Raw genomic sequence first — 25,577 nt, forward strand, 5'->3', positions numbered from 1 at the left:
TGCCAAAAGGAGACAATGTATGAATATTTCCATTCAAGAATGCAGAACTAATTTTATTAATTTTCCAAAAGAAAATGCACTGACCTATATCTGACTCCACTCTGTCATCCTTCCCCATTCAATAATTCCTAGAACTGTTCCATGGTCCAAATTGCCTTTCGTTTTGATTAATGTTTATGTTGAGCGTACCCATTTTTATGCAAAAATATAACATACTTTAACGGCTGACAAAGGCATTCCTTTCATTTTCTTTGCTCAAGCACGGCATGCTCATAAAAATATGTCCTCAACATATGAATGGAAAGGTGAGAAGCATTAAAACAATATATTGGCTCCATTTTAATGTAATAATATTGAGACAGCAGTCCTGCACAATTACGGAAATAGGCAAAGATTTCTAAAAGCATTTCATCTGAAATACATATCTTCCTACAGCATAAACAGCCTATATATATATATATATATATATTTATACATTCAGAATATATGTGTTCTTCTTCTCTCTCTGTCTCTCTCTCTCTCTCTCTCTATATATATATACACACATACACACATATGAAACCCGAGCCGCCAACACGGCTCGGCTAGCATACCCTCCGCCTTCTTCCATCTCTAGGCCCAGCAGGGGAAAGGATGGAGGAGACAGAGGGGCAATATGTTTATGTGATCAGAAATGGTTCCTCAGCACTTGAAATTCCCTGGCAACCTTTTGGGGTTGCCGGTGGCTATGAGGAGCTCTCAGATGGAGCTAGGAGTTGAGTTGGGCTGAATCCCCCCCCCCCCCCCACCCTGCCTAAAGGATATTAAGTGGCCCCAGCCAGGGGGCATGAGACTCAATAACAGGAGAGATGCTGGTTTCTCCAGTCACTCGGTCAATCAATTGAACAATGCTATTGCCCGCTGACTGGGTGCAGAGCACTGCACTAGGGCCTTTGGAGAGTCTGGCCCAATCCAGTAAGTGGACACGTGCTCCCAGCTCACAAAGAGTCAGAGAATCATGCCCACTCTGCTTTGCCCCCCCAGTTTTTCACCCAGTCCCCTGCTACCCAGGCCACAGCCAGGTAGGACCGGGGGGAGGGGAGGAGGGGGAGAACGGGACCTGGGGAGACCCAAATACCTCCCTTCCTCTTTCCCCTCCTCACTCCGACCCCCCTCTTCTGGAGTCTCCACTTTGGGCCTTCAGGGTAGGACAGAGAAATAGATACTGATCAAATGGCCAGTGCCCCCTCCAAACAGCTGCACCACTGAAACTGGCTCATCTCTAACACCCCACCCCCTCCGGGGGGTCGATATATGGGGGCTTTTAGTAAAACAAACAAAACAGGAAAATGAATTTACGGTGTACAATGCCTACCCCAGTGCTTGGCCCATAGTAAGTGCTTCACAGATACCAAAATTATCATTATTCTTGTATACAATTAAATGACTCGGATCAGCACTCGAGGCGTTAGCTAATCGCTCGGCGATATACTCACAGTTTGTCATGAAGCAGTTCACCCAACTTCAATTCTAAAACAGACAAGATATACCATTACTGGAAATAGCCAAAAGCAAACGGGCATTTGCAGAGCACCTTTGTAGAGTGCCTCTCGCTGATTTCACCCAACAGTTACAGCACCAGATCCTCGGATGAGTGCCTAGCTGTTTAATATAGATTTGGGAAAAAGCAATTGCAAGGAAGCAGCATGGCCTACTGGAGAGGGCACGGGCCTGCAGTCAGAAGGTCTAATCCCGGCTCCTCCATGCCTGCTTTGTGACCTTGGGCAAGTCACTTCAATTCCTCCAGGCTTCTGTTCCCTCACCTGTAAAATGGGGAATAAGACTGTGAACCCAATGCAGGACAGGGACTGTGTCCAACCTGATTTACTTGTATCCAGCCCAGTGCTTAGTGCAGTGCCTGGCACATAGTAAGCACTTAATAAATACCATTATTATTATTATTCTACCAAGTGCCAGAATCCCCACACAAAGTAGGGCCTCAATACACCTTCTGGACATATGACTGTGACTCTTCTTGCTGCACGCAGGAAGCTCCCTTAAATTAAGAGCATTTGGTGGGGGAGGGTGACGCCTACTCCAGCACCTGGCCTTATTATCTGAACCCCAACCAACAGTCAAAAAAGAAACATCACCCATTAAAAAAAATAAAATAAAAACGGCCCTTCCGGGCAGACCTCTCCACCGAAACTCCCACTCTGCCGATTACAGTGCTTCGAAAACATTTGCTGCTCCATGTAATCGCTTTTTTAAAATAGCAGTAACAAAGCCACTTGAACCTTACAAAATGGTTGATCTATGTACTGTTTGTCTCACATCACCGTGAATTGGCCTTAAAGAGAGAAACGTGTACACATTTATTAAAGGTGTGGACGCTTTTATCTAAGCAGGAATGGTGGCTGGTTATCAGAGACCCCCGCCTCCCCCCTCCCCAGGTCGGGGGTTTCTGACCAATCCTCTCCCATCCACATCCCCCCCTCCCCTTCACATCCCCTCCCGCATACAAAGCAGCAGAAAGGCCATCTAAAACAGAGGGGCAATCCTCACATGGCACATATATAGGTACAGTTCGGCATGTATCTCAAGCCACATACACACGAACATACACACCCCCACACACCACAGACTCCACGAAAAAACTAGCCGTAGAAACCTAAGACCCAGCACAAAGTGACGTCATCTTACCGTGCATCAAAGGCAGATTCAAATGTTCTTTCAGAACAGTATAAAATCGCTTTAGATATTAAAGCAGGCAGATGGAGGATTGGCAGCACATTACAAATCCAGAAGTACTGCAACAAGGCAGAAGAGGATGTGCACTACTATCCACGCTAGTATCAGAGACTACTGTTACATTCAAAACCTGAATGCCAAATACTTTCAACCGGCTTAAAAATAAAACAAACGGCGGCAGGCACTACTTAGAATCCTGACTGTTCTTATAAATTGGATCTCATCGAGAAATTGGAGAGGATCAAAAACAAATGAATTTTCTATGACATTTATTACTGGGGCTTACCTTTTTAATAAATACATTAAAACTGCACCCACTGCTTAAACGTTCTGGGCACACACGGAACACTGCAAATTTCATTGGACGCTTAAAAACAGGCAGGCAAACACCACGGTAGAAAAAAGGAAACCACCAATGCTGGGCAATGATTGGGATCCATTAGACACAGTGGGCTGTGCACCTTCTACTGAAGGCAGGATTCTGCTGGATCACACCAAAGAGGAGATTATAGACAATCAACCAAAAAATACTCTGTGTTCAGTGCTCAACTCAAATCTCGGTGGGCCCGGCTCACATGTTTTTACTTAGTTGCTAACAAACAGAAGGAAGATGACACAACGTAACATCCTCAAACAAGACTAACTTCAATACTCCACGCTGGTACCGTCCTCAAGCAGCTAAACTAGGCCAATTTTCCCGGCCTGGCCAACTCATCAAATCTTTTTGGCCCTGGTTCCGGCCCCGACTCCAGGACTCTGTTGCTACAGAGTCTGGCCTTCGGCTGGAACCAAAAGTGTGTGCATGTTGGGCAACTGTGTTTTTTTTTTTAAACGATTGTGCTTTTGAAATTTGCCAACCTGTACAAGACACTAAGCTGGGCAGTATCTTGATCTTCCTGGTCACTTCCTGGGAGTCAGACGGGCGCTGGGAGAGGGGACGGGGATGTGATCAGGCCTCTAGGATACCACTTAATTGTCCGGGGACTGTTTGGAGGTATTAAACGAAGTCAAATCTGACAACACTGGAGGAACCGCAGAATCAGGAAGGTGAACCATAGACAGCCGCGGGAGACAAACTGCCATTTCCTCGGTTTTTTTTTTTTTAAGAGTCCTGCATTGGTTTAGGCCAGCCTGCAGGCCAGGTTACGTAGCAAAGCCAAAAACCACCCCCAAAATCAAAATGCACAATCAAATCCAGATACCTTCACCAAACCAGTGACTGCTTAGGTCACAATGATCATTAGTTAAATAAAATGGGAGGGGGGGAAGGAGGCAACCCCTCCTAGCAGTTAAAATCAACATACGGTCATAGATCACATGGAAAACTCCACAATGACCGTGTGTTTATCGTTCTATGGGTGTTTATCGTTCTATGGGCTTTAGTGTTTTTACGGTTCTCACATCCGTGTGTTATCCATGCTTTTTTAATTATGAAACCACGGGGCGGGGGGAGCAGGGGAGAAGGGAAACCGGCTTAATAATCCTCACTTCTCCTGAAAGACCACTCGCTTTATTTTTTTCCAATGGTGTCGAGTCCGGTTTTGCACGCAAGCTAAATCACAAGTGGCCGACAAATCATCGTTCCACAGCCCTCTTGGGGAGAAAATCCTCCCCCGATCCGCGGGTTTCCGAGTCGCGCTCCAATTTTCCCGTATTCTCTTGAGGAATTTTGGATCCCCAGCCCCGAGAGCTCCGACCTACCTCGACAAGCCTCTTCGAAATCCTGGGTGATGTCTACCCAACTTGCATCGTTTTTTTCCAGCTTTTCGGGAATGCTGAGCTCCCATTCCGAATCGTCCTCTTCCAATGATGCCTTCATGACCATGATACCTGGGAATCCCGCGATGAAGAGGATGAACCCGAGGGCTAAACGCCGCCTCTGCCTTTCGATTCTTTCGGGGGCGTTTTAGGAAGAAGGGATTCAAGCGCACGCCTTAGCGCTGACAAAGGGCTGCTTTTTTTGCTTGTATTTTTGGAGATCGGAAGCCCCACGGAGGGAAATGGCCCTTTTCCTGGACTGACCCGGGTTGCGATCTGCACGCTTTGGCCAAAAATGGAAAAAAAAAAACATAAAAAGTCCTGGAAGGCTCATTGGGAAAAGCTCTTCTCCATTGCGCCTTTGTTGGCTCTGAAGGACGGAGGAACCTTCCTCATGGTGCGGGTCGGTCCGGGATTGGGGGGGGCGGGGGAGAGGGGAGGGGGAAAGGCGCCTCCCAAAAGGACAAGGTGCCTTTCACCAGGGGGGCTAACGAGAGATCGTGGAGCCGGCCCTTTCCAGGGCCGGGCAAGCCGAGCTCGCTCGCCCCGCACCGAGCCCCCAAGCCGGCGGGGGCCACGGGGTGGGAGATCCCCCTCGGCCGGGGCAGCTTCGGGGGCCCCGCGGGGGGTCCCAGGGGGCCGGGGATTTAGAAAAAGGGTGCGGGGGAGGCGGAGCACACCCGCACGGCTTCAACTACAGGGTGCAATCCCCCCCGACCCCCGTCTTTGCCAGCACCTACCAATTCGGCTCCCGCCGCCTGCCACCGTCCCAGCTCCGGAAACAACACGCCTCCGCCGTCCCCTTCCCCCCTTCCCTCCCCACTTTCCTCCCCCTCCCCACTCTCCTCCCCCTCCCTCTTCCCCCGCCCAGCCGGGGCCGGGCCGGCCAGGAGCGCGCATGCGTACGCACTGCTCACGGGGGCTCCGCCCCTCCGCTCCCCCCCGCCCGCTCGGCCGCCGCGCTCGCCTACTCCAAGGAGCTTCGCTTGCGCGCTAACTCGCTTGGCTCGTTCGTCCGCTCGTTCCGTCGCCCACCCCGTCCGCCCGGTCTTCTGCGTCTTCGCTTCAGCTCTCGCGGGAACAGTCGCGCGGAGCCGGCCGCTGACCACACGGCTGGACGAGGCGCCGGCCCGCTTTGCGTTCCTCCACACTCCCACAGAATTGCCCTCAAAGAAAGGGAGAAAAAGGAACCCCGTCCGTCGATTGGCTTTTTAAAATAATAATAATAATAATGATGATGGTATTTGTTAAGCGCTTACTCTGTGCGAAGCACTGTTCTAACTTTGGGAGTCGCTCGTATGTGAGGCGTCTTTCGTGGTGGTTATCGTGGGCCGACGGGGCCATCCGGCCGGTTTTCAGCAGGAGCCGAATAAAGGGCTGGACTCTGGTTGGAACATTTTGGGGGATTCACCGGAGCTCTCCCGGATCGAGAAAGGGAGGGGGGCTAGGATGACTCCGAGGTGGACTGGTCCAGTTGGGACTTTATCGGCCAAAATGGCTTGTGTGATGTCATCGCGGCCCATAATGTGGCTGTGACTTAAACGGGGTCTCCTCGGCCCTGGACTCCTGTACTAAGCGCTTTGGAGAGTACAATAGAACAATGAATGTAACAGACAAATTCCTTATCCACAAGGTTGCTTTGGGCAGCATCTAATCAGTTGGTAAATCAATCTATATTCATTCAATTGTATTGAGCGCTTACTGGGTGCAAAGCACCGTACTAAGCACGTGGGAGAGTACAGTGTAACAGTAATAATAATGATGGTATTTGTTAAGTGCTTACTACATGCCAAGCACTGGGGGAGATACAACTTTATCAGGTTGGCCCAAGTGGGGCTCACTGTCTTAATCCCCATTATATAGATGAGGTAACTGAGACACAGAGAAGTGAATTGACTTGCCCAAGGTCACACAGCTGACAAGTGTGACAAGAGGCAGGATTAGAACCCACAACCTCCAATTCCCAAGTCCGGGCTCTTTCCACTAAGCCACGCTACTTCTCTAGAAATAATAATAGTGGTATTTGTTAAGTGCTTACGCTGTGCCAAGTACCGTTCAAAGCGCTGGGATAGTTACAAGGCAATCAGGTGTCCCACGTGGAGCTCACAGTCTTAATTTCCATTTTACAGATGAGATAACAGGCTCAGAGAATACCTATGGTATTTGTTAAGCGCTTACTGTGTATCAAGCACTGTTCTAAGTGCTGGGATAGATACAGGGTATTCAGGTTGTCCCACGTGGGGCTCACAGTCTTAAACCCCATTTTATAGAGGAGGCAACTGAGGCCCAGAGAAGTTAAGTGGCTTGCCCAAAATCACACAGCCGACAAGTGGCAGAGCCGGGATTAGAACCAACTCCCAAGCCCAGGCTCTTGCCCCTAGACCATGCTGCTTCTCCAACAGCAAACAGACACGTTCCATGCTCACGATGAGCTCACGGTCTAGAGACGAGCTCACAGTTTATAGAGGGCTCTCTGTGTGCAGGGCACCGAACTAGGCACTTGAGGAACATACAGTAGATGTGAAAGTAATCCTTTGCCCCTGAGTAGCTTACAGTGCATTGGGTGATGGGATGGGAACATCATAATAACAATAATAATAATAGTAACAATGGTATTTATGGTGTCATGGACATGCCCCGCAATAGCAGTAGTGGCACAGCTAGAAGCAGAAGTGGAGGAGGAGAGGCCAAAGTATCTAGCTTCAGCTCATCCTGGACTGTTACCTGGAGATTCCAGCAAGCATTAGAATGACGTTTCCAACAGCTCCATAAGGTTCTGCCAAGTTCCATAAAAAGGGCCAGGAATGAACAGCACAGTTGGGCCCGTAACATTCCAGCGGCAACGTTTCTGTCCGGACGGCAGCATCCGTCAACAGCAGCTAGAAACCACCTTTTGGTGAGTTGTCCCTCAATCTCCTCTTTCTCCTAGTCTCTTTCTTCTTCTCTCTCTGTCCCTCCCTCTTTACCTCTCTCTCTGTCTTCTATCTTTCTCCTTGGGGGTTTATCCTTCTCACTCTCCTATTTCTCCCAGTCTGTCTACTTCTCTCTCAAAAAGTCTCTCCCCCACCTTCAATAAGGTTTTCCTTCTCCTGCAAGAAGCCTTCCCCGACTAAGCCCTCCTCTCCTTCCACTCCCTTCTGTGCCACTCTTACTTGCTCCTTCATTCATCCTCCCTCCCATAACCACAGCAAATATGTATAGATCTGTATATATCTACAATCTAATAATTTATAATAAGGTCTGTTTCCCCCTCTAGGCCGTGAGCTTGTCACAGGCAGGGAATGTGTCTGTTGTTATACTGTACTGTCCCAAGTGCTTAGCCCAGTATTTTGCACACAGTAAGAGCTCAATAAGTACGATTGAATGAATGAGTCTCTCTGTCCCTCCCTCCCTGCCCTCTCTCTCTCTCTCATCTCTCATTCGCTCCCACGACTTCAACTATCATCTCTATGCTGATGACACCCAAATCTACATATCTGTCCCTGCTCTCCCTCCCTTCAGGCTCGTGTCTCCTTCTGCCTTCAGGACATCTCCATATGGATGTCTGCCCACCATCTAAAACTCAGTATGTCCAAGACTGAACTCCTTATCTTCCCTCCCAAACCCTGCCCTCTCCCTGACTTTCTCATCACGGTAGACGGCACTGCCATCCTTCCCGCCTCACAAGCCCGCAACCTTGGTGTCATCCTCGACTCCGCTCTCTCGTTCACCCCTCACATCCGATCCGTCACCAAAGCCTGCCGGTCTCACCTCCGCCACATCGCCGAGATCCGCCCGTTCCTCTCCATCCAAACCACTACCCTGCTGGTTCAGTCTCTCATCCTATCCCGACTGGATTACTGCATCAGCCTTCTCTCTGATATCCCATCCTCCTGTCTCTCCCCACTTCAGTCTATACTTCATGCTGCTGCCCGGATCATCTTTGAGCAGAAACGCTCTGGGCATGTTACTCCCCTCCTCAAAAATCTCCAGTGGCTACCAGTCAACCTACGCATCAGGCAAAAACTCCTCACTCTCGTCTTCAAGGCTTTCCATCACCTCGCCCCCTCCTACCTCACCTCCCTTCTTTCCTTCTACAGCCCAGCCCGCACCCTCCACTCCTCTACCGCTAACCTCCTCACTGTACCTCGTTCTCGTCAGTCCCGCCGTCGACCCCCGAGCCCCGTCCTCCCCCTGGCCCGGAATGCCCTCCCTCCGCACATCCGCCAAGCTAGCTCTCTTCCTCCCTCCAAAGCCCTACTGAGAGCTCACCTCCTCCAGGAGGCCTTCCCATACTGAGCCCCCTCCTTCCTCTCCCCCTCCCCATCCCCCCCACCCTACTTCCTTCCCCTCCCCACAGCACCTGTATATATGTTTGTACAGTTTTTTTACTCTATTTTACTTGTACATATTCATTATTCTATTTATTTTGTTAATGATGTGCATCTAGCTTTACTTCTATTTATTCTGATGACTTGACACCTGTCCACATGTTTTGTTTTGTTGTCTGTTTCCCCCTTCTAGACTGTGAGCCGGTTGTTGGGTAGTGACCGTCTCTATATGTTGCCAACTTGTACTTCCCAAGCGCTTAGTACAGTGCTCTGCACACAGTAGGCGCTCAATAAATATGATTGAATGAATCTCTCTGTCTCTTCAGTGGGTTGTCCTTCTCATTCACCAGTTTCTCCTAATCTCTTTCCACTTCTCTCTCTGTCCCACCCTCTTTGCCTTCTCTCTGCTCTCTCTCTTTCTCTTTGCCTCTGTCGCTGTCCCATCCCCCTTCTTTTAGTCCCTCCCTCCTCACCTCCTCCTCATCATAATGATTAATTTTTTATGGTAATTGTTAAGTGCTTACTAGGTGCCGAGCATTGTCCTAAACCCTGGAGTAAATACAAGATGAGCAGATCAGACACAGTGTCTGTTCCACATGGGACTTGTGGTCTAGGGGAGAGAAAACCGGTACATTATCCCCATTTTACAGGTGAGGAAACTGAGGCCCAGACAAGTTAAGTGACTTGTCTGAGATCCCACAGCTGGCAAGTGGTAGAAGTGGGATTGGAACCCATGTCTCCTGACTCCCAGTCCTGTGCTCTTTCCACTAGACCACAGTGTTTCTCTTTATTCAGTTGTGAATTATTTATTTCAACTACTCTCATTGTAAATATTTTATGTCTGTCTCCCCATTATAGTTTAAGCTTCCTCATGGGCAGGAAATGTGCAACTTCTTTGTTTTTTGGAGCTCCCAAACTCTTAGCACAGACCATTGCCCTCAGTAAATGCTCAAAAAATACTACTGCTGCAACTACTTCTAATACGACTACTAGTGCTACTACTTCTGGTACTACTACTTCTAGTACTACTTCTGCTACTGTTACTGCTACTGCTTCTAGTACTACTTCTACTATTATGCTGCTCCTTCTACTATTTGTATTACTACTTCTACTACCACAACTTCTAGTACAATTACTGATATTACTTCTAGTAGTGCTTCTGCTATTACTACTACTACTACTAATAATAATAATGATGGAATTTATTAAGTGCTTACTATGTGCAAAGCACTGTTCTAAGCACTGGGGAGGTTATAAGGTAATCAGGTTGTCCCACAGGGGGCTCACAGTCTTCAACCCCTTTTTTTTTACAGATGAGGTAACAGGCACAAAGAAGTGAAGTGACTTGCCTAAAGTCACACAGCTGACAAATGGCGGAGCCGGCATTTGAACCCATGACCTCTAACTCCAAAGCCTGGGCTCTTTTCACTGAGCCACGCTGCTTTTCTAAAATTTTGGTATTTGTTAAGCATTTACTATGTGCCAAGCACTGTTCTAAGTGTTGGGTAGATACAAGGTAAACAGGTTGTCCCCCTTGGGGCTCACAGACTTAATCCCCTTTTTACAGATGAGGGAACTGAGGCTCAGAGAAGTTAAGTGACTTGCCCAAGGTCATACAGCTGATAAGTGGTGGAGTGGGGATTAGAACCCATGACCTCTGACTTCCAAGCCCGTGCTCTTGCCACTGAGCCATGCTGCTTCTCTACTACTTCCACTACCACCACCCCTACTACTACCACTAGTGCTACTATCACTTCTGCTGTTACTTCTACTACCACTACTGCTACTACTTCTGGTACTATTTCTGTTACCACTACTGCTACTACTTCGTGGCTTAGTGGAAAGAGCACAGGCTTGGGAGTCAGAGGACATATGTTCTAATCCCAGCTCCGCCATTTGTCTACTGTGTGACCATGGGCCAGTCACTTAACTTCTCTGTGCCTCAGTTACCTCAACTGGAAAATGGGGATTAAAAGTGTGAGTCCCACGTGGGACAGCCTGATTACTCTGTATTTACCCCAGTATGTAGAACAGTGCTTGGCACATAGTAAGCCAAGCTGAGCCCCTTCCTTCCTCTCCCCCTCGTCCCCCTCTCCATCCCCCCATCTTACCTCCTTCCCTTCCCCACAGCACCTGTATATATGTATATATGTTTGTACATATTTATTACTCTATTTTACTTGTGCATATCTATTCTATTTATTTTATTTTGTTGGTATGTTTGGTTTTGTTCTCTGTCTCCCCCTTTTAGACTGTGAGCCCACTGTTGGGTAGGGACTGTCTCTATATGTTGCCAATTTGTACTTCCCAAGCGCTTAGTACAGTGCTCTGCACATAGTAAGTGCTCAATAAATACGATTGATGGTGATAGTAAGCGCTTAACAAATACCATAATTATTATTACTTCTGCTACTACTATTTCTGCTACCACTACTGCTACTACTTCTAGTACTATTACTACTGCTGCTATGACTGAAAGGAGCAGTCCTTGAGCTACTTGCTGCACAAAGCAGGGTCATCTTTGGTCTAAACAGTTACAACCTTTCCAGTGCGCAAAGAGCCACAGGACAGGACTTCTCCCAGGGGGTGGAAAATAGAAAGGGAGAGGGAGGCACTGCAGTTGTAGGTGCCACCCTATGACCCCCAGAACTCTGTTGGGCGGGGGGTGGGAGGGGGAGAGTAGCAGACTCCATATGGCTGGATCTAGGTTTCCCCGGTTGACGTTTTAAAATCCATCTTTTGTGAATGGTCAGCTTTTGTCTGAGACCTAGTGAGCCTAGAATTGGACTTCACACAGAGAGGGGCGAAGCGGGTGGTGGTGGAGAAGGGTACTGGAAATCTAGACAATTCTGGGAGCACAGATCAGCCCAGGAATGGGGAAAGTTGCATGTTTTTTTAAGGGGAAAGGGAAACACGTAACACCGTATGAATCAGTGAGGGAGGGCAGCAAGAGTGTTTGCACAGCAGACTCACTGTCTAGTTTCCGTTCTGGACAGCGTCCTAGAATTGCCCCGATGCCATTCCACCCAGATAGCGAGCGTAGCTCACTGCCCTATGGGGGAATCACAAGTGTAGATACAGCGGCTCCTCAACGTTTTATTTGTGTTGTTTAATAAATAAAGGAGCAGAAAGAGACTTTGTGGCAAGCAAGCAACTGTAATGAGTTCTCACATGATCCCGTAGCCCCAGTACTGGTTAAGCATTTATAACTTTCTGAGTAACAGAGAACAGCACTTCTGGTGTTTCTGGATTTTTATGCCATTCCAGATTTTTTGTTTTGTTTTTTATGACACCAGGCTCATGAGGTCAGAAATCCCTTGTCCTCCCTCTCCCATCTCCGGTTCCTAACCTGTATCCTCAGCTCCCAGTTTTCCCTCTCCTCCTCCCCCAGCTCGTACCCCCCTCCCATCTTTCCTTCCCCCTTCACCCACCCACATTCAGTTTCTGTTCTTTTGATTGTACTGGATTTGTCAGTGATGGAGGAGGAGGAGATTGCCACTTTAGACCTTCTGATTTCCTCTTCCCCCTCTGCTGCCTCCCCCACCCGATCCATCCCCCTCAAAGCCCTGCCTGGATCTTCTCCCCCCACTCCCCGGATATTAGGAGTTGTGGCGGAAATGGTCACAGAAAAGCTCAGAAACAAAATAGGCTGGGGGAGAAGGGAAAAGGTGGGAGGGAAGGGGAAAGTGAGGTGGGGGTCATGTTATGTGGGGAGGAAAGGGCTAAGGGGGATACTGAGTAAGGGCTGAATAAAGGAGAAGCAGCATGGTTTAGTGGAAAGAGCCCGGGCTTGGGAATCAGTAGTCGTGGGTTCTAATCCCGTTCCTGCCACCTGTCAGCAGTGTGACTTCGGGCAAGTCACTTTCTCTGGGCCTCATTTAACTCATCTGTAAAATGGGGATGAAGACTGTGAGCCCCACGTGGGACAACCTGATTACCTTGTAGCCACATCATCCCCCTGGCCTGGAATGCCCTCCCTCCCCACATCCGCCAAGCTAGCTCTCTTCCTCCCTTCAAGGCCCTGCTGAGAGCTCACCTCCTCCAGGAGGCCTTCCCAGCCTGAGCCCCCTCCTTCCTCTCCCCCTCCTTCCCCTCTCCATCCCCCCGCTTTACCTCCTTCCCTTCCCCACAGCACCTGTATATATGTATATATGTTTGTACATATTTATTACTCTATTTATCTTGTACATATCTATTCTATTTATTTTATTTTGTTAATATGTTTGGTTTTGTTCTCTGTCTCCCCTTCTAGACTGTGAGCCCACTGTTGGGTAGGGACCATCTCTATATGTTGCCAACTTGTACTTCCCATGTGCTTAGTACAGTGCTGTGCACACAGTAAGTGCTCAATAAATACGATTGATTGATTGATTGCTTAGAACAGTGCTTGGCACATAGTGAGCACTTAAATACCGTTACATCTGGCTTTCATTCAGGAAGCAGTCTGCCATTTAGAACACTGTTTCTATGTACAACGTTTCCATTTAAGACACAGTTGTCAGGAACTAATGATGTCTTATGCCTGAGGACTGCATGTTGTCTTCCTTTAGAAGTCAGTGACTCTTCCCCTGTAGACACCACCACCACCACCATCCCCTCTTGGCGTCACCTTCGACTCGCCTCTCTTTCCCAACCGGCATATTCGGTCTGTCACCAAGTCCCGTAGGTTCTTCCTTCACAGCATCTCTCCATCACGGCCGCTTCCTCTTCATCCAAACTGCAACCTCGCCGATCCCTGATGCCGCCCTGACGACTGTATCGGCTTCCTCGCTGACCTCCCTGCCTCCTGTCTCTCCCCTCTCTGGCCCCTACTTCACTCTGCTGCCCGGATCGTTTTACGAATTGTTCAGTTCACGTCCCCCATCTCCTTAAGAATTGCCAGGGGTAGACCATCTATCTCCACCACCTAGTGGAGAGAGTCTGGGCCTTGGAGTCAGAGGTCGTGGGTTCTAATCCCGGCTCTGCCACGTGTCTGCTGTGTGACCTTGGGTGAGCCGCTTCGCTTCTCTGGGCTTCGGTTGCCTCATCTGGGAAATGGGGATTAATAATAATAATAATAATGGCATTTGTTAAGCGCTTACTATGTGCAAAGCACTGTTCGAAGCACTGGGGGGATACAAGGTGATCAGGTTGTCCCACCTGGGGCTCACAGTCTTAATCCCCATTTTACAGATGAGGGAACTGAGGCCCAGAGAAATTAAGTGACTTGCCCAAAGTCACAAAGCTGACAAGTGATTAAGCGATCACTAGTGATCACACAGCTGATTAAGACTGTGATCCCCACATGGGACAGGGACCATGTCCAACCTGATGACCTCACATCTACCCCAGTGCTTAGAACAGTGCTTGGCACATAGTAAGTGCTTAAGAAATACCACAATTATTGTTATTATTAAGGAGCTGGCCCTTAACATCCCTCCCTCGGACCATAAACTCGCTTCATGTCTATCAACTCTGTTATATCATCGTATTGAACTCCCCCAGGAGCTTGGTGAAGGGCTCTGCACACAGTAAGTACTCAAGTACTCGCTAAACACGACCGATTGATTGATTGTTCAGCCGTAATGGATGATTGAGCGGTAGCATTGGCGGCTGTCACTTTCGAGACCATGAAATTACCCGCATTGGATTCGACGTTTGTATTCAAGAGAATGCGGTAATCCGGTGATGTTTTTCAGCAGGAGTCCTCCTCAGTCAAGGTGGCAGTCTCCTCTTGGATGAATTATTCTTTCTGTATTTAGAACGCATACAATTGTTTTTAGTGATTTATCCTTCCAGACCAATCTCATTAGTTAACCTCAATTAGGAAATGAACCAGGTTCATGTGCAGAATTAAAGGAGGGTAAATGATGAACAGTTAGGTGCGTGGAGATGGCTATTAATCTTCTCCGGCCTCTAGGACACCATTTAGTGCATTGCAATAGAAATGTCTTCTGTCTTCCTAGTCCTTCTGGTTTTCTGTGCCATTCTTCTGTTGGAGTCTCCCAAGCGCTTAGTCCAGTGCTGTGCAACACAGTAAGTTCTCACTAATAATAGTAGTAATGGTATTTGTCAAGCGCTTACTATGAGCCGGGCACTGTACTAAACTCTTGGATAGATACAAGCTAATCAGGTTGGACAGAGTCCGTCGCACATGGGGCTCACAGTCTTAGTACAGTGCTCTGCACACAGTAAGCGCTCAATAAATACGATTGATTGATTAATCCCCATTTTACAGGTAAGGGAATTGAAGCCCAGAGAAGTGAAGCGACTTGCCCAACGTCACACAGCAGATGAGTGGCAGAGCCGGGATTAGAACCCAGGTCCTCTCACTCCCAGGCACATTCCACTAGGCCACGCTGCTTATGATCGGTTGACTGATTGATTCCGGGTGCCATATCTTGAGGATAGAATAGCGGAGCCCAAGAAGAATTGACCGTAAATTCTTCCTCCTTGTGAGCAGGGAACGTGTCTATGAACCCTGTTGTAATGGACTCTCCCAAGAACTTACCAGTGCTCTGCGCATAGTACATGCTCAATAAATAGTATTGATCGATTGATTGAAGGAGGGATTGTGGGGAAGACTGATTCTCCCACCCTTGGCCTGTTACACAGAGTGTCCGCACTCAGCTTGGAGGATGCGGGCGAGGGAGGTCAGATTTGAGGGGTGAGTCGGGAAACTAAGGGAAGAGCACCTTTCATCGGACTCAGACCCAAATCCACAAAGCACGTAGTAAGTAGGTAATAATGAGCATAATAATTATTGTGGTATTTGTTAAGCGCTTACTATGTGCCAGCCACTGTACTAAGTGCTGAGGTGGTACAAGCAAGTTGGATTGTACACATTCCCTGTCCCACGTGGGGCTCACAGTCTCAATCCCCATTTTACAGACAAGGTAACTAAGGAACAGAGAAGTGAAGTAACTTGCCCAAGGTCACACAGCAGACAAGTGAAGGAGCCAGGATTAGAACCCATGACCTTCTGACTCCTGGGCCTGTGCTCTATCCACTACACCATGCTGCTTCCCCAGCCATGCTGCTTCCCGTCGTTTGTCTGTGCCTCAGTTTTCTCAACTGGAAAATGGGGATTGAATCCCTATTCTCCCACCTACTTGGACTGTGAGCCCTAGGCAGGACAGGGATTGTGTCTGACCTAATTGACCCGTATCTACCCCAGCGCTTAGGACAGTGTTGGACATATAGTAAGAGCTTAACAAATACCCTAAAGTAAAATTTGCTTTGCATCAATTCTAAGGAATCTGGAGACACAGAGCTCCTGTTAAAGCTTAAAAGGCCAGCCAACTGAAACGAAAATACAGGAAATGCTATTTATAGCCGGTTACATTTCCATCTTGCTGTGCTGGGCTCACTCATTCTTAAAACACATCCCAAGAAACAGAAATGAAAGAACGCAGCCTAATTGGGGATGCTAAAGGGAATCCTGCAATGGGAATGCAAGGCTTAGAGGAAAGATGAACAAAGAAATGCCAAAACAGGACTACGTTTTACTTACAGAAGAGTTCCCGAGAAGTTTACCAGTTACCACGTGGAAAAAAAGCAGTCCAGTAGTAGGGTTTTTGACCTGCTCCTCTCCTGACAGACAAGCTTCCCTCGTGTCAGGAAGTAGCATTATTTTTCCATGTCGTGGTTGGCCATTCCATTTTCAGAAGGCAGCCAAAATAACACTTAGGAAAATCCTGTTTATGGGGCCCGACCTGAAGAAAACAAGTTGCCAGAGAACCATATATGTCAAGGTTGAAGTGGCCAACAGGCAATTCACTGTTTCTCCATAAGTTAGGCTAATTTGCACGGCGACAATGTTTTCCCTATAAGGGCCTCAGAATCCTTTCCGCATTATTAGCCAATTTGTCCTCGAATCACCCCTGAAGAGATGTTCACTGAGATGAACTCAGTGTTCGTCGGTGGAGAAACGAAGCATGGCCAAGTTGAATGAGTTAAGTGAATATTCACAATGCCCTACTTGCAACCACCCTTTTCTCAGCACTCTTCGGGACCAAACAGCGAACGAATGATAGCGTATGCAGAAGTATATGTGAATAATATCTAAATAAATAAGAACATGCAGAAAGGTGAACTTCAAATATGTAAGTGCTAAGAGTTGGGTTTACTTACCTGGCTCTGGGGTATTGTGATTCAGTGGGGAAGACTTCCTGGAGGAGGTGGCTTTTGGGGAGGGATTTGAGGATGGGGCAGGCTGGGAGCTGGTGGATTTTTGTGGGAGAGGGAGTTCCGGTCTGGGGAAGCAGCAGGATTGGGGAGTGAGAAGCAGAGACTCAAGAGAAACAGCCTGGCTTCGTGAAAATGGCTTCCTTAAAACACCAGTTCTAATTCTGGCTCTGCCATTGGGAGAAGCAGTGTGGCTCAGTGGAAAGAGCACGGGCTTAGGAGTCAGAGGTCATGGGTTCTAATCCCGGCTCTGCCACATCAATCAATCAATCGTATTTATTGAGCGCTTACTGTGTGCAGAGCACTATACTAAGCGCTTGGGAAGTACAAGTTGGCAACATATAGAGACAGTCCCTACCCAACAGTGGGCTCACAGTCTAAAAGGGGGAGACAGAGAACAAAACCAAACATACTAACAAAATAAAATAAATAGAATGTCTGCTGTGTGACCTTGGGCAAGTCACTTAACTTCTCTGAGCCTCAGTTAACTCATCTGTATAATGGGGATGAAGACTGTGAGCCCCACGTGGGACAACCTGATCACCTTGGATCCCCCCCAGCGCTTAGAACAGTGCTTTGCACATAGTAACCGCTTAACAAATGCCACTGTTATTATTATTATTTGCCTGCTGTGCAACTCTGGGAAAGTCCCTTAACTTCTCTGGGCCTCAGTTTCCTCATCTGTAAAATGGGGATTCAATACCTGTAATCTCTCCCCCTCATATTGTGACCCCCATGTGTACAACCTGTTAAACCTGCATCTATCCCAGCACTAAGTACAGTCCTTGGCACATAGTAAGTCCTTAATGACTACAACAATTATTACTCAGATTGAGGTAATAATAATAATTGTGGAATTTGTTAGGTGTTTACCATGTGCCAGGCACTGTACTAAGCACTGGGGTAGATAATAATAATAATAATAATGATGGTATTTGTTAAGCACTTACTATGTGTAAAGCACTGTTCTAAGCACTGGGGAGGTTACAAGGCGATGAGGTTGTCCCACAGGGGGCTCACAGTTTTAATCCGCATTTTACAGATGAGGTAACTGAGGCCCAGAGAAGTTGTGACTTGCCCAAAATCACACAGCTGACAGTTGGTGGAGTCGGAATTTGAACCCATGACCTCTGACTCCAAAGCCCGTGCTCTTTCCATTGAGCCATGCTGCTTCTCACAGTCTTCTAGACTGTGAGCCCACTGTTGGGTAGGGACCGTCTCTATATGTTGCAAACTTGTACTTCCCAAGTGCTTAGTACAGTGCTCTGCAAACAGTAAGTGCTCAATAAATACGATTGATTGATTGATTGATTCTCCAAGATGCAAGGTAATTGCAAGGTAGATGCAAGGTAATTGGGTTGGACACAGTCCTTGTCCCACATAGGGCTCACAGTCTTAATCCCCATTTTCCAGATGAGGTAACTGAGGCCCAGAGAAGTGAAGTGACTTGCCCGAGGTCACACAGCAGACATTTGGCGGGGCCGGGATGAGAACCCAGGTCCTTCTGACTCCCGGACCTGTGCTCTACCCACTAGGCCACGCTGCTTCTCTACAGTTAAGTGGTATGTTAAGAGGTATGTTTGGGAGGAGAGAAGAGTATAAACTGGGGAGTAGCAGGATGTAAAATGGTAGAGAGCAGGGAATAATAATGATAATAATAATGATAATAATATTTGTTAAGTGCCACTATGTGCCAAGCACTGTCCTAAGTGCTGGGATAGATATAAGACATTCAGGTTGGACACAGTCCCTGTCCCATGTGGGGCTGATAGCTTCACGTTTACCCCTCCTTTACTTGAATAGCTTCATCACATCAAAGTCACCGAAGCAATGTAATAATAATAATAATAATAATAATAATTATGGTACTTGTTAAGCGCTTACTATGTGCCAAGCAGTGTTCTAAGTGCTGGGGTAGCTACAAGTTCATTCATTCATTCAATCGTATTTATTGAGCGCTTACTGTGTGCAGAGCACTGTACTAAGCGCTTGGAAATTACAATTCAGCATCATCATCAATCGTATTTATTGAGCTCTTACTGTGTGCAGAGCACTGTACTAAGCGCTTGGGAAGTACAAGTTGGCAGTATATAGAGACAATCCCTACCCAACAACGGGCCCACAGTCTAGAAGGGGGAGACAGACAACAGAACAAAACAAGTAGGTGTCAATACCATAAAAATAGAATTATAGATATATATATATATACATATTAATAAAATAGAGTAATAAATATGTACAGATATACACAAGTGCTTTGGGGAGGGGAGGGGAAGGCGGTAGGGCAGAGGGAGGGAGTGGGTGCGATGGAGAGGGGAGGGGCAGAGGAAAAGGGGGGGCTCAGTCTGGGAAGGCCTCCTGGAGGAGATGAGCTCTCAGTAGGACTTTGAAGGGAGGAAGAGAGCTAGCTTGGTGGATATGTGGAGGGAGGGCATTCCAGGCCAGAGATAGCCTCACCCTCGGCTTCAAGGCTCTCCATCACCTCGCCCCCTCCTACCTCACCTCCCTTCTCTCCTTCTACAGCCCAGCCTGCACCCTCCGCACCTCTGCTGCTAATCTCCTCACCGTGCCTCGTTCTCACCTGTCCTGCCCGTCGACCCCCGGCCCATGTCAACCCCCTGGCCTGGAATGCCCTCCCTCCCCACATTCGCCAAGCTAGCGCTCTTCCTCCCTTCAGGGCCCTACTGAGAGCTCACCTCCTCCTGGAGGCCTTCCCAGACTGAACCCCCTCCTTCCTCTCCCCCTCCTCCCCCTCTCCATCCCCCCGTCTTACCTCCTTCCATTCCCCACAGCACCTGTGTATATGTATATATGTTTGTATGTATTTGTTACTCTATTTTACTTGTACATTTTTATTCTACTTATTTTATTTTGTTAATATGTTTTGTTTTGTTCTCTGTCTCCCCCTTCTAGACTGTGAGCCCACTGTTGGGTAGAGACCGTCTCTATATGTATGTTGCCAACTTGTACTTCCCAAGCGCTTAGTACAGTGCTCTGCACACAGTAAGCACTCAATAAATACGATTGAATGAATGAATGATGTGGGCCGGGGGTCGACGGCGGGACAGGTAGGAACGAGGCCCAGTGAGGAGGTTAGCGGCAGAGGAGTGGAGGGTGCGGGCTGGGCTGGAGAAGGAGAGATGGGAGGTGAGGTAGGAGGGGGCCAGGTGATGGAGAGCCTTGAAGCCGAGAGTGAGGGTTTTTTGCTTGATTCATAGGATGACAGGCACCACTGGAGATTTTTGAGGAGGGGAGTGACATGGCCAGAGCGTTTCTGTACAAAAATAATCCGGGCAGCCGAGTGAAGTATAGACTGAAGTGGGGAGAGACAGGAAAATGGGAGATCAGAGAGGAGGCTGATGCAGTAATCCAGTCGGGATAGGATGAGAGATTGAACCAGCAAGGTAGCGGTTTGGATGGAGAGGAAAGGGTGGATCTTGGCGATGTTGTGAAGGTGGGGTAGATACAAGGCAATCAGGATGGACTCAGTCCCTGTCCCACATGGGGCTCATAACTTCACGATTACCCCTTCTTCACTTGAATAGCCGCATCTCATCAAAGTCACCGAAGCCATGTAATAATAATAATTATGGTACTTGTTAGCACTTACTATGTGCCAAGCAGTGTTCTAAGTGCTGGGTTAGCTATAAGTTAATCAGGTTGGACACAGTCCTTGTCCCAAATGGGGCTCACAGTCTGAATCCCCAATTTCCATATGAGGGACTCATATGTGGAATTTGTTAGGTGTTTACCATGTGCCAGGCACTGTACTAAGCACTGGGGTAGATAATAATAATAATAATAATGATGGTATTTGTTAAGCACTTACTATGTGTAAAGCACTGTTCTAAGCACTGGGGAGGTTACAAGGCGATGAGGTTGTCCCACAGGGGGCTCACAGTTTTAATCCGCATTTTACAGATGAGGTAACTGAGGCCCAGAGAAGTTGTGACTTGCCCAAAATCACACAGCTGACAGTTGGTGGAGTCGGAAGAGAAGTGAAGTGACTTGCCCAGGGTCACACAGCAAATAATGTGTTAGAGCTGTGATTAGAACCCTGGTCCTTCTGACTCCCGGGCCCGGGCTCTATCCATTAAACCATGCTGCTTCTCTAGAGAACTTTTGTTTTACGCTGTCACTAAATGACTTTGTTCTTTGAGGGCAGGGAAGACATCTAATTGAGCACGGCTGGTGGAAATCTGGACACCAGACTGATTTCTGTCCTTTCAATCCCCTAGACTAAGCTCCTTGTCAGCTGGGAATGTATCTGCCAACTCTGTTTCATTCTCCTCTCCCAAACGCTTAGTAATAATTATGGTATTTGTTAAGAAGTCACTATTTGCCAGGCACTGTTCTAACCACTTAGTACAGTGCTCTGCACATAGTAAACACTCTATAAGCACCATTGATTGATTGATTGACTTCAAATTCACCCTTGTTTGCTACACCTCTCCTGTTTCTTCTGCTCAATCACACACCCTTTCCTTCTTCATTGTCTTCCAGACCTTTAAGATCCCAGGGCCCACCTCTCCTTGTCTTTTCCCTGGTAATAATAACAATAATAATAATAATGGTATTCGTTAACCGCTTAGAATGTGCCAAGCACTGTTCTAAGTACTGGGGGAGATATAGAGGAATCAGGCTGTCCCACGTGGGGCTCACAGTCTTGAGCCCCATTTGACAGATGAGGTAACTGAGGCACAGAGAAGTTAAGTGTCTTGCCCGAGGTCACACAGTAGACAAGTGGCGGAGCCGGGATTAGAACCTACGCCCTCTGAATCCCAAACCCGGGCTCTTTCCACTAAACCAAGCTGCCTCTCTTGACTTTGCCGACTATTTAGTTGGTCAACCAATCAATCGGTGGTGCAGAGCACTGTATTAAACGCTTGGGAGAGGACAATACAACAGAATTAGCAGCTTGTTCTCGGCCCATAATGAGGTTACAGTCTAGAGGGATGTTGATAAAATTGAAAAAGTCAGGCAGGAATTTCCCCAACTCCTCCTCCTCCTCTAGACTGTGAACTCGTGGGCAGGAAATGTGTCTGTTTCTTGTTCTATTGTCCCCTCCCAAACGCTTAGTACAGTGCTCTGCACAAAGTAAGCGCTCAATAAATACAACTGACTGACTTGCACCCTTTTACTCTCTTCAGGCACATCTCCAAAAGTGGTCTCTCATCTGAATTCAATTTTCCCTCTCACCGGTCTAAAGACGTTTGCTTCCCCCCACTTTCTTCTCTACCATCTTAAACCACTTACTTTCACTTGTATATATCTGTACATATTTACTACTCTATTTTATTAATATTGTGTATATAGCTATGATTCTATTTATTCTGATGGTATTGTCACCTATCTACTTGTTTTGTTTTGTCATCTGTCTCCCCTTTCTAGACTGTGAACCCGTTGTTGGGTAGGGACTGTCTCTATATGTTGCTGACTTGGACTTCCCAAGCGCTTAGTACAGTACTCTGCACACAGTAAGCGCTCAATAAATATGATTAAATGAATGAATGAATGAACATTCCAATGTCTTTCCAATGTCTCCTTCTTTCTGCCTTTAAATGCAGTCAACTCTCCTCTTTATTATTATTATTAATAATTATTATTATAGTATTTTGTTAAGCGCTTACTATGTGTCAGGCACTGTACTAACTGCTGGAATGGATACAAGCAAATCGGGTTGGATTCCTTCCTCTCCCCCGCCCCATCCCCCCTGCCTTACCTCCTTCCCCTCCCCACAGCACCTGTATATATGTATATATGTTTGTACGTATTTGTTACTCTTTATTTTACTCGTACATATTTATTCTATTTATTTTATTTTGTTAATATGTTCTGTTTTGTTGTCTGTCTCCCCCTTCTAGACTGTGAGCCCGGTGTTGGGTAGGGACCGTCTCTATATGTTGCCGCCTTGTACTTCCCAAGCGCTTAGTACAGTGCTCTGCACACAGTAAGCGCTCAATAAATACGATTGAATGAATGAATGAATGCTGCCCCTGTCCCACATGGGGCCCGCAGTCTCATTATCCCCATTTTCCAGATGAGGTAACTGAGACCAGAGAAGTGACTTGCCCAAGGTCATACAACAGACAAGTGGCAGAATTAGAACTCATGAGAAGCAGCGTGCTCAGTGGAAAGAGCGCGGGCTTGGGAGTCAGAGGTCATGGGTTCTAATCCTGCCTCCGCCACTTCTCAGATGTGTGACTTTGGGCAAGTCACTTAACTTCTCTGGGCCTCAGTTACCTCATCTGGAAAATGGGGATTAAGTGTGAGCCCCATGTGCGACAACCTGATTACCTTGTATCTCCCCCAGCACTTAGAACAGTGCTTGGCACATAGTAAGCACTTAACAAATACCAAAATAATAATAATAATTATTATTATTATCATTCTGACTCCCAGGCCCGTGCTCTGTCCACTACGCCATGCTGCTTCTCATTATTATTAAATGCCGTCGAGTTGTTTCTTATTCATAGCAGCTCTATGGATATATATTCTCCAGAACATCCTATATCTTCTGCCATACTCCTCTTTATACAAAACAATAAAACAAAAGGCTTCTCTGGATCCATGCAAATTCCAGTGCAAATTTCGACCCATTATATCCTAGTTTCCACCTCATTAACGCCTTGTCTATTGTGTGACCTTACCTTCTCTGTGCCTCAGTTACCTCCTCTATAAAATGACTGTTGAGTCCAGTGTGGGGCAGCAACTGTGTCCAACCTGATTAACTTGTATAATAGTGATGGTATTTGTTAAGTGCTTACTATGTGCCAAGTACGTTTTGTATCTTTCCCAGCGCTTAGTATAGTGCCTGACAAATACCTTTAAAAAAAAGGGTAGGGTTATTGTCCTGTTCTCATGAAGGAAGTGGTTTATGTTCTAGGTCTTCATCCTTGGGAGTTTTTTCAAAAGTAATGAGGAACATATTAGCAAATTGTGTTGGGGGGCATTGAATAAGAGCAGCAGCATGGCTTAGTGGAAAGAGTGTGGGCTTTGGAGTCAGAGGTTGTGGGTTCTAATTCTGCCTCCACCACTTGTCAGCTGTGTGACTTTGGGCAAGTCACTTAACTTCTCTGTGTCTGTTACCTCATCTGTAAAATGAGGGTTAAGACTGTGAGTCCCACGTGGGACAAGCTGATTACCTTGTATCTACCCCGGTGCTTAAACAGTGCTTGGCACAGAGTAAGCATTTAAGAAATAACATCATCATCAATAAAGATAATAATGATAATGATAAAAAGAAGAATGAAGCCTTGCTTGACTATGCCCCTCATTTCCCCTAACCATCCTCCCCTCTGCATCGCCTCTGCACTCCAGTCTGTAAGAGAATTGAAGTGACTTGCCCAGGGTCACCCAGCAGACAAGTGGCAGAGCTGGGATTAGCACCCAGGTCCACTGACTCCCAGGCCCGGCCTCTTTCCACTAGGCCACGCTGCTTCCTACCCAAGAAGAGCAATTTTGTTCCAGTGGCCTGGGTTTTGACCAAGTCTGTATTACTGAGATAAAAACCAGCCAGCAGGCCTTGCCTTTGCCATTTCTGGGACATTTTCATGATCTGTTCCGACATGATAACGCTATCTACTGCCCTCATGTACCACCGAATTAGAGCCAGCATTAACAGGCCTAAACAATGGGACCCTATCATTCCAAGAAAAGTTTCTTCAAGTCTCCCCACACCCCCAGAGAGGGTACTGCCTGATTGGATCCAGATCCTGTGTCTTTTTAATAAGTTTTTTTAATGGGATTTGTTAAGCATTTATTATAATAATTATGGTATTATTATGTGCCAGGCACTGTATGAAGCGCTGGCTGGGTGGGGGGGGTTCATACAAGATCATCAGGTCACACATAGTACCTGTCCCACATGGGGCTCACACTCTTAATCCCCATTTTCCAGATGAGGGAACTGAGGCCCGGAGAAGTGAAGTGACTTGCCCAAGGTTACCCAGCAGACAAGTAAAGGAGCCAGGATGAGAACCCAGGTCCTCTGACTCCCAGACCCACGTTCACTCCACTAGGCCACACTGCTTCTCTTAGGGGAATAGAGCTGGACAGGAAATGAGGGCAAGTGTCCAGTCAACATTCAACATACACTTACTATGTGCCAGGCACTGTACTAAATGCTGGGGTAGATACAGGCTAATCCAGGTCCCACTTGGGGCTCACAGTCTTAATCCCCATTTTACAGATGAGGGAGCTGAGGCCCAGAGAAGTTACACTGTTTGCCCAAGATCACGCAGCAGACAAGTGACGGAGCCAGGTTTAGAACCTAGGTCCTTCTGACTCCCAGGCCCGGGCTCTATCCACTAGGCCTTGACTTCTTCCAGTTCAGCAAGAGTCGATTCCTATCTGGCAGCCTTCTAGCGAACACAAACTGGATCCTTTTCCAAAATGGGAATGGCAGAAGGTAAGGGATGAATTGGGTCTATGGCTGATCCAAACCTGGCCCAGGGCCTTAGAGTCGTGAAGAAGCTTGAAGCCCCAGCACCATCTCCTTGCCAACTTTAAGTATGCTTGCAAGGCTGTGGTCGGTGATGGTGGCTTTTAGACCCCCGGCCTGGGAGTCAGAAGGACCTGAGTTCTAATACCAGCTCTGTTGCATGTCTGCTG

The 25,577-nt window shown here is 47.4% G+C and overlaps 2 protein-coding genes across 6 annotated transcripts in view; one reads left to right on the plus strand and one right to left on the minus strand.

Moving 5' to 3' along the window:
- Nucleotides 1-5,285, minus strand: part of NAA35 (N-alpha-acetyltransferase 35, NatC auxiliary subunit) — a 48,156-nt gene extending 42,871 nt beyond the window's left edge. The window contains exons 1-3 of one of the 5 annotated variants that reach the window (XM_038769808.1): nt 5,229-5,285; nt 4,432-4,560; nt 1,476-1,509 (exon numbers count right to left, since the gene is read on the minus strand). In XM_038769808.1, coding sequence (XP_038625736.1) covers nt 1,476-1,509; nt 4,432-4,555 — 158 coding nt within the window. In that variant the 5' untranslated portion in view covers nt 4,556-4,560; nt 5,229-5,285. Of the gene's footprint in view, nt 1-84; nt 286-1,475; nt 1,510-2,682; nt 2,790-4,431; nt 4,818-5,228 lie in introns of those variants that run through there. The other 4 variants (XM_038769807.1, XM_038769810.1, XM_038769809.1 and 1 more) reach the window with 4 other exon arrangements.
- Nucleotides 5,286-7,274: 1,989 nt separating this feature from the next.
- The window catches only part of AGTPBP1 (ATP/GTP binding protein 1), a 206,716-nt gene continuing 188,413 nt past the window's right edge, over nt 7,275-25,577 (plus strand). Inside the window, exon 1 of the mRNA XM_038769831.1 lies at nt 7,275-7,384. The gene's annotated coding sequence lies outside the window, so the exon portion shown is untranslated. The remainder of the gene's footprint in view (nt 7,385-25,577) is intronic.

This window comes from Tachyglossus aculeatus, chromosome X4 (genome assembly GCF_015852505.1).
Source record: "Tachyglossus aculeatus isolate mTacAcu1 chromosome X4, mTacAcu1.pri, whole genome shotgun sequence".
NCBI classification, from domain to species: domain Eukaryota; kingdom Metazoa; phylum Chordata; class Mammalia; order Monotremata; family Tachyglossidae; genus Tachyglossus; species Tachyglossus aculeatus.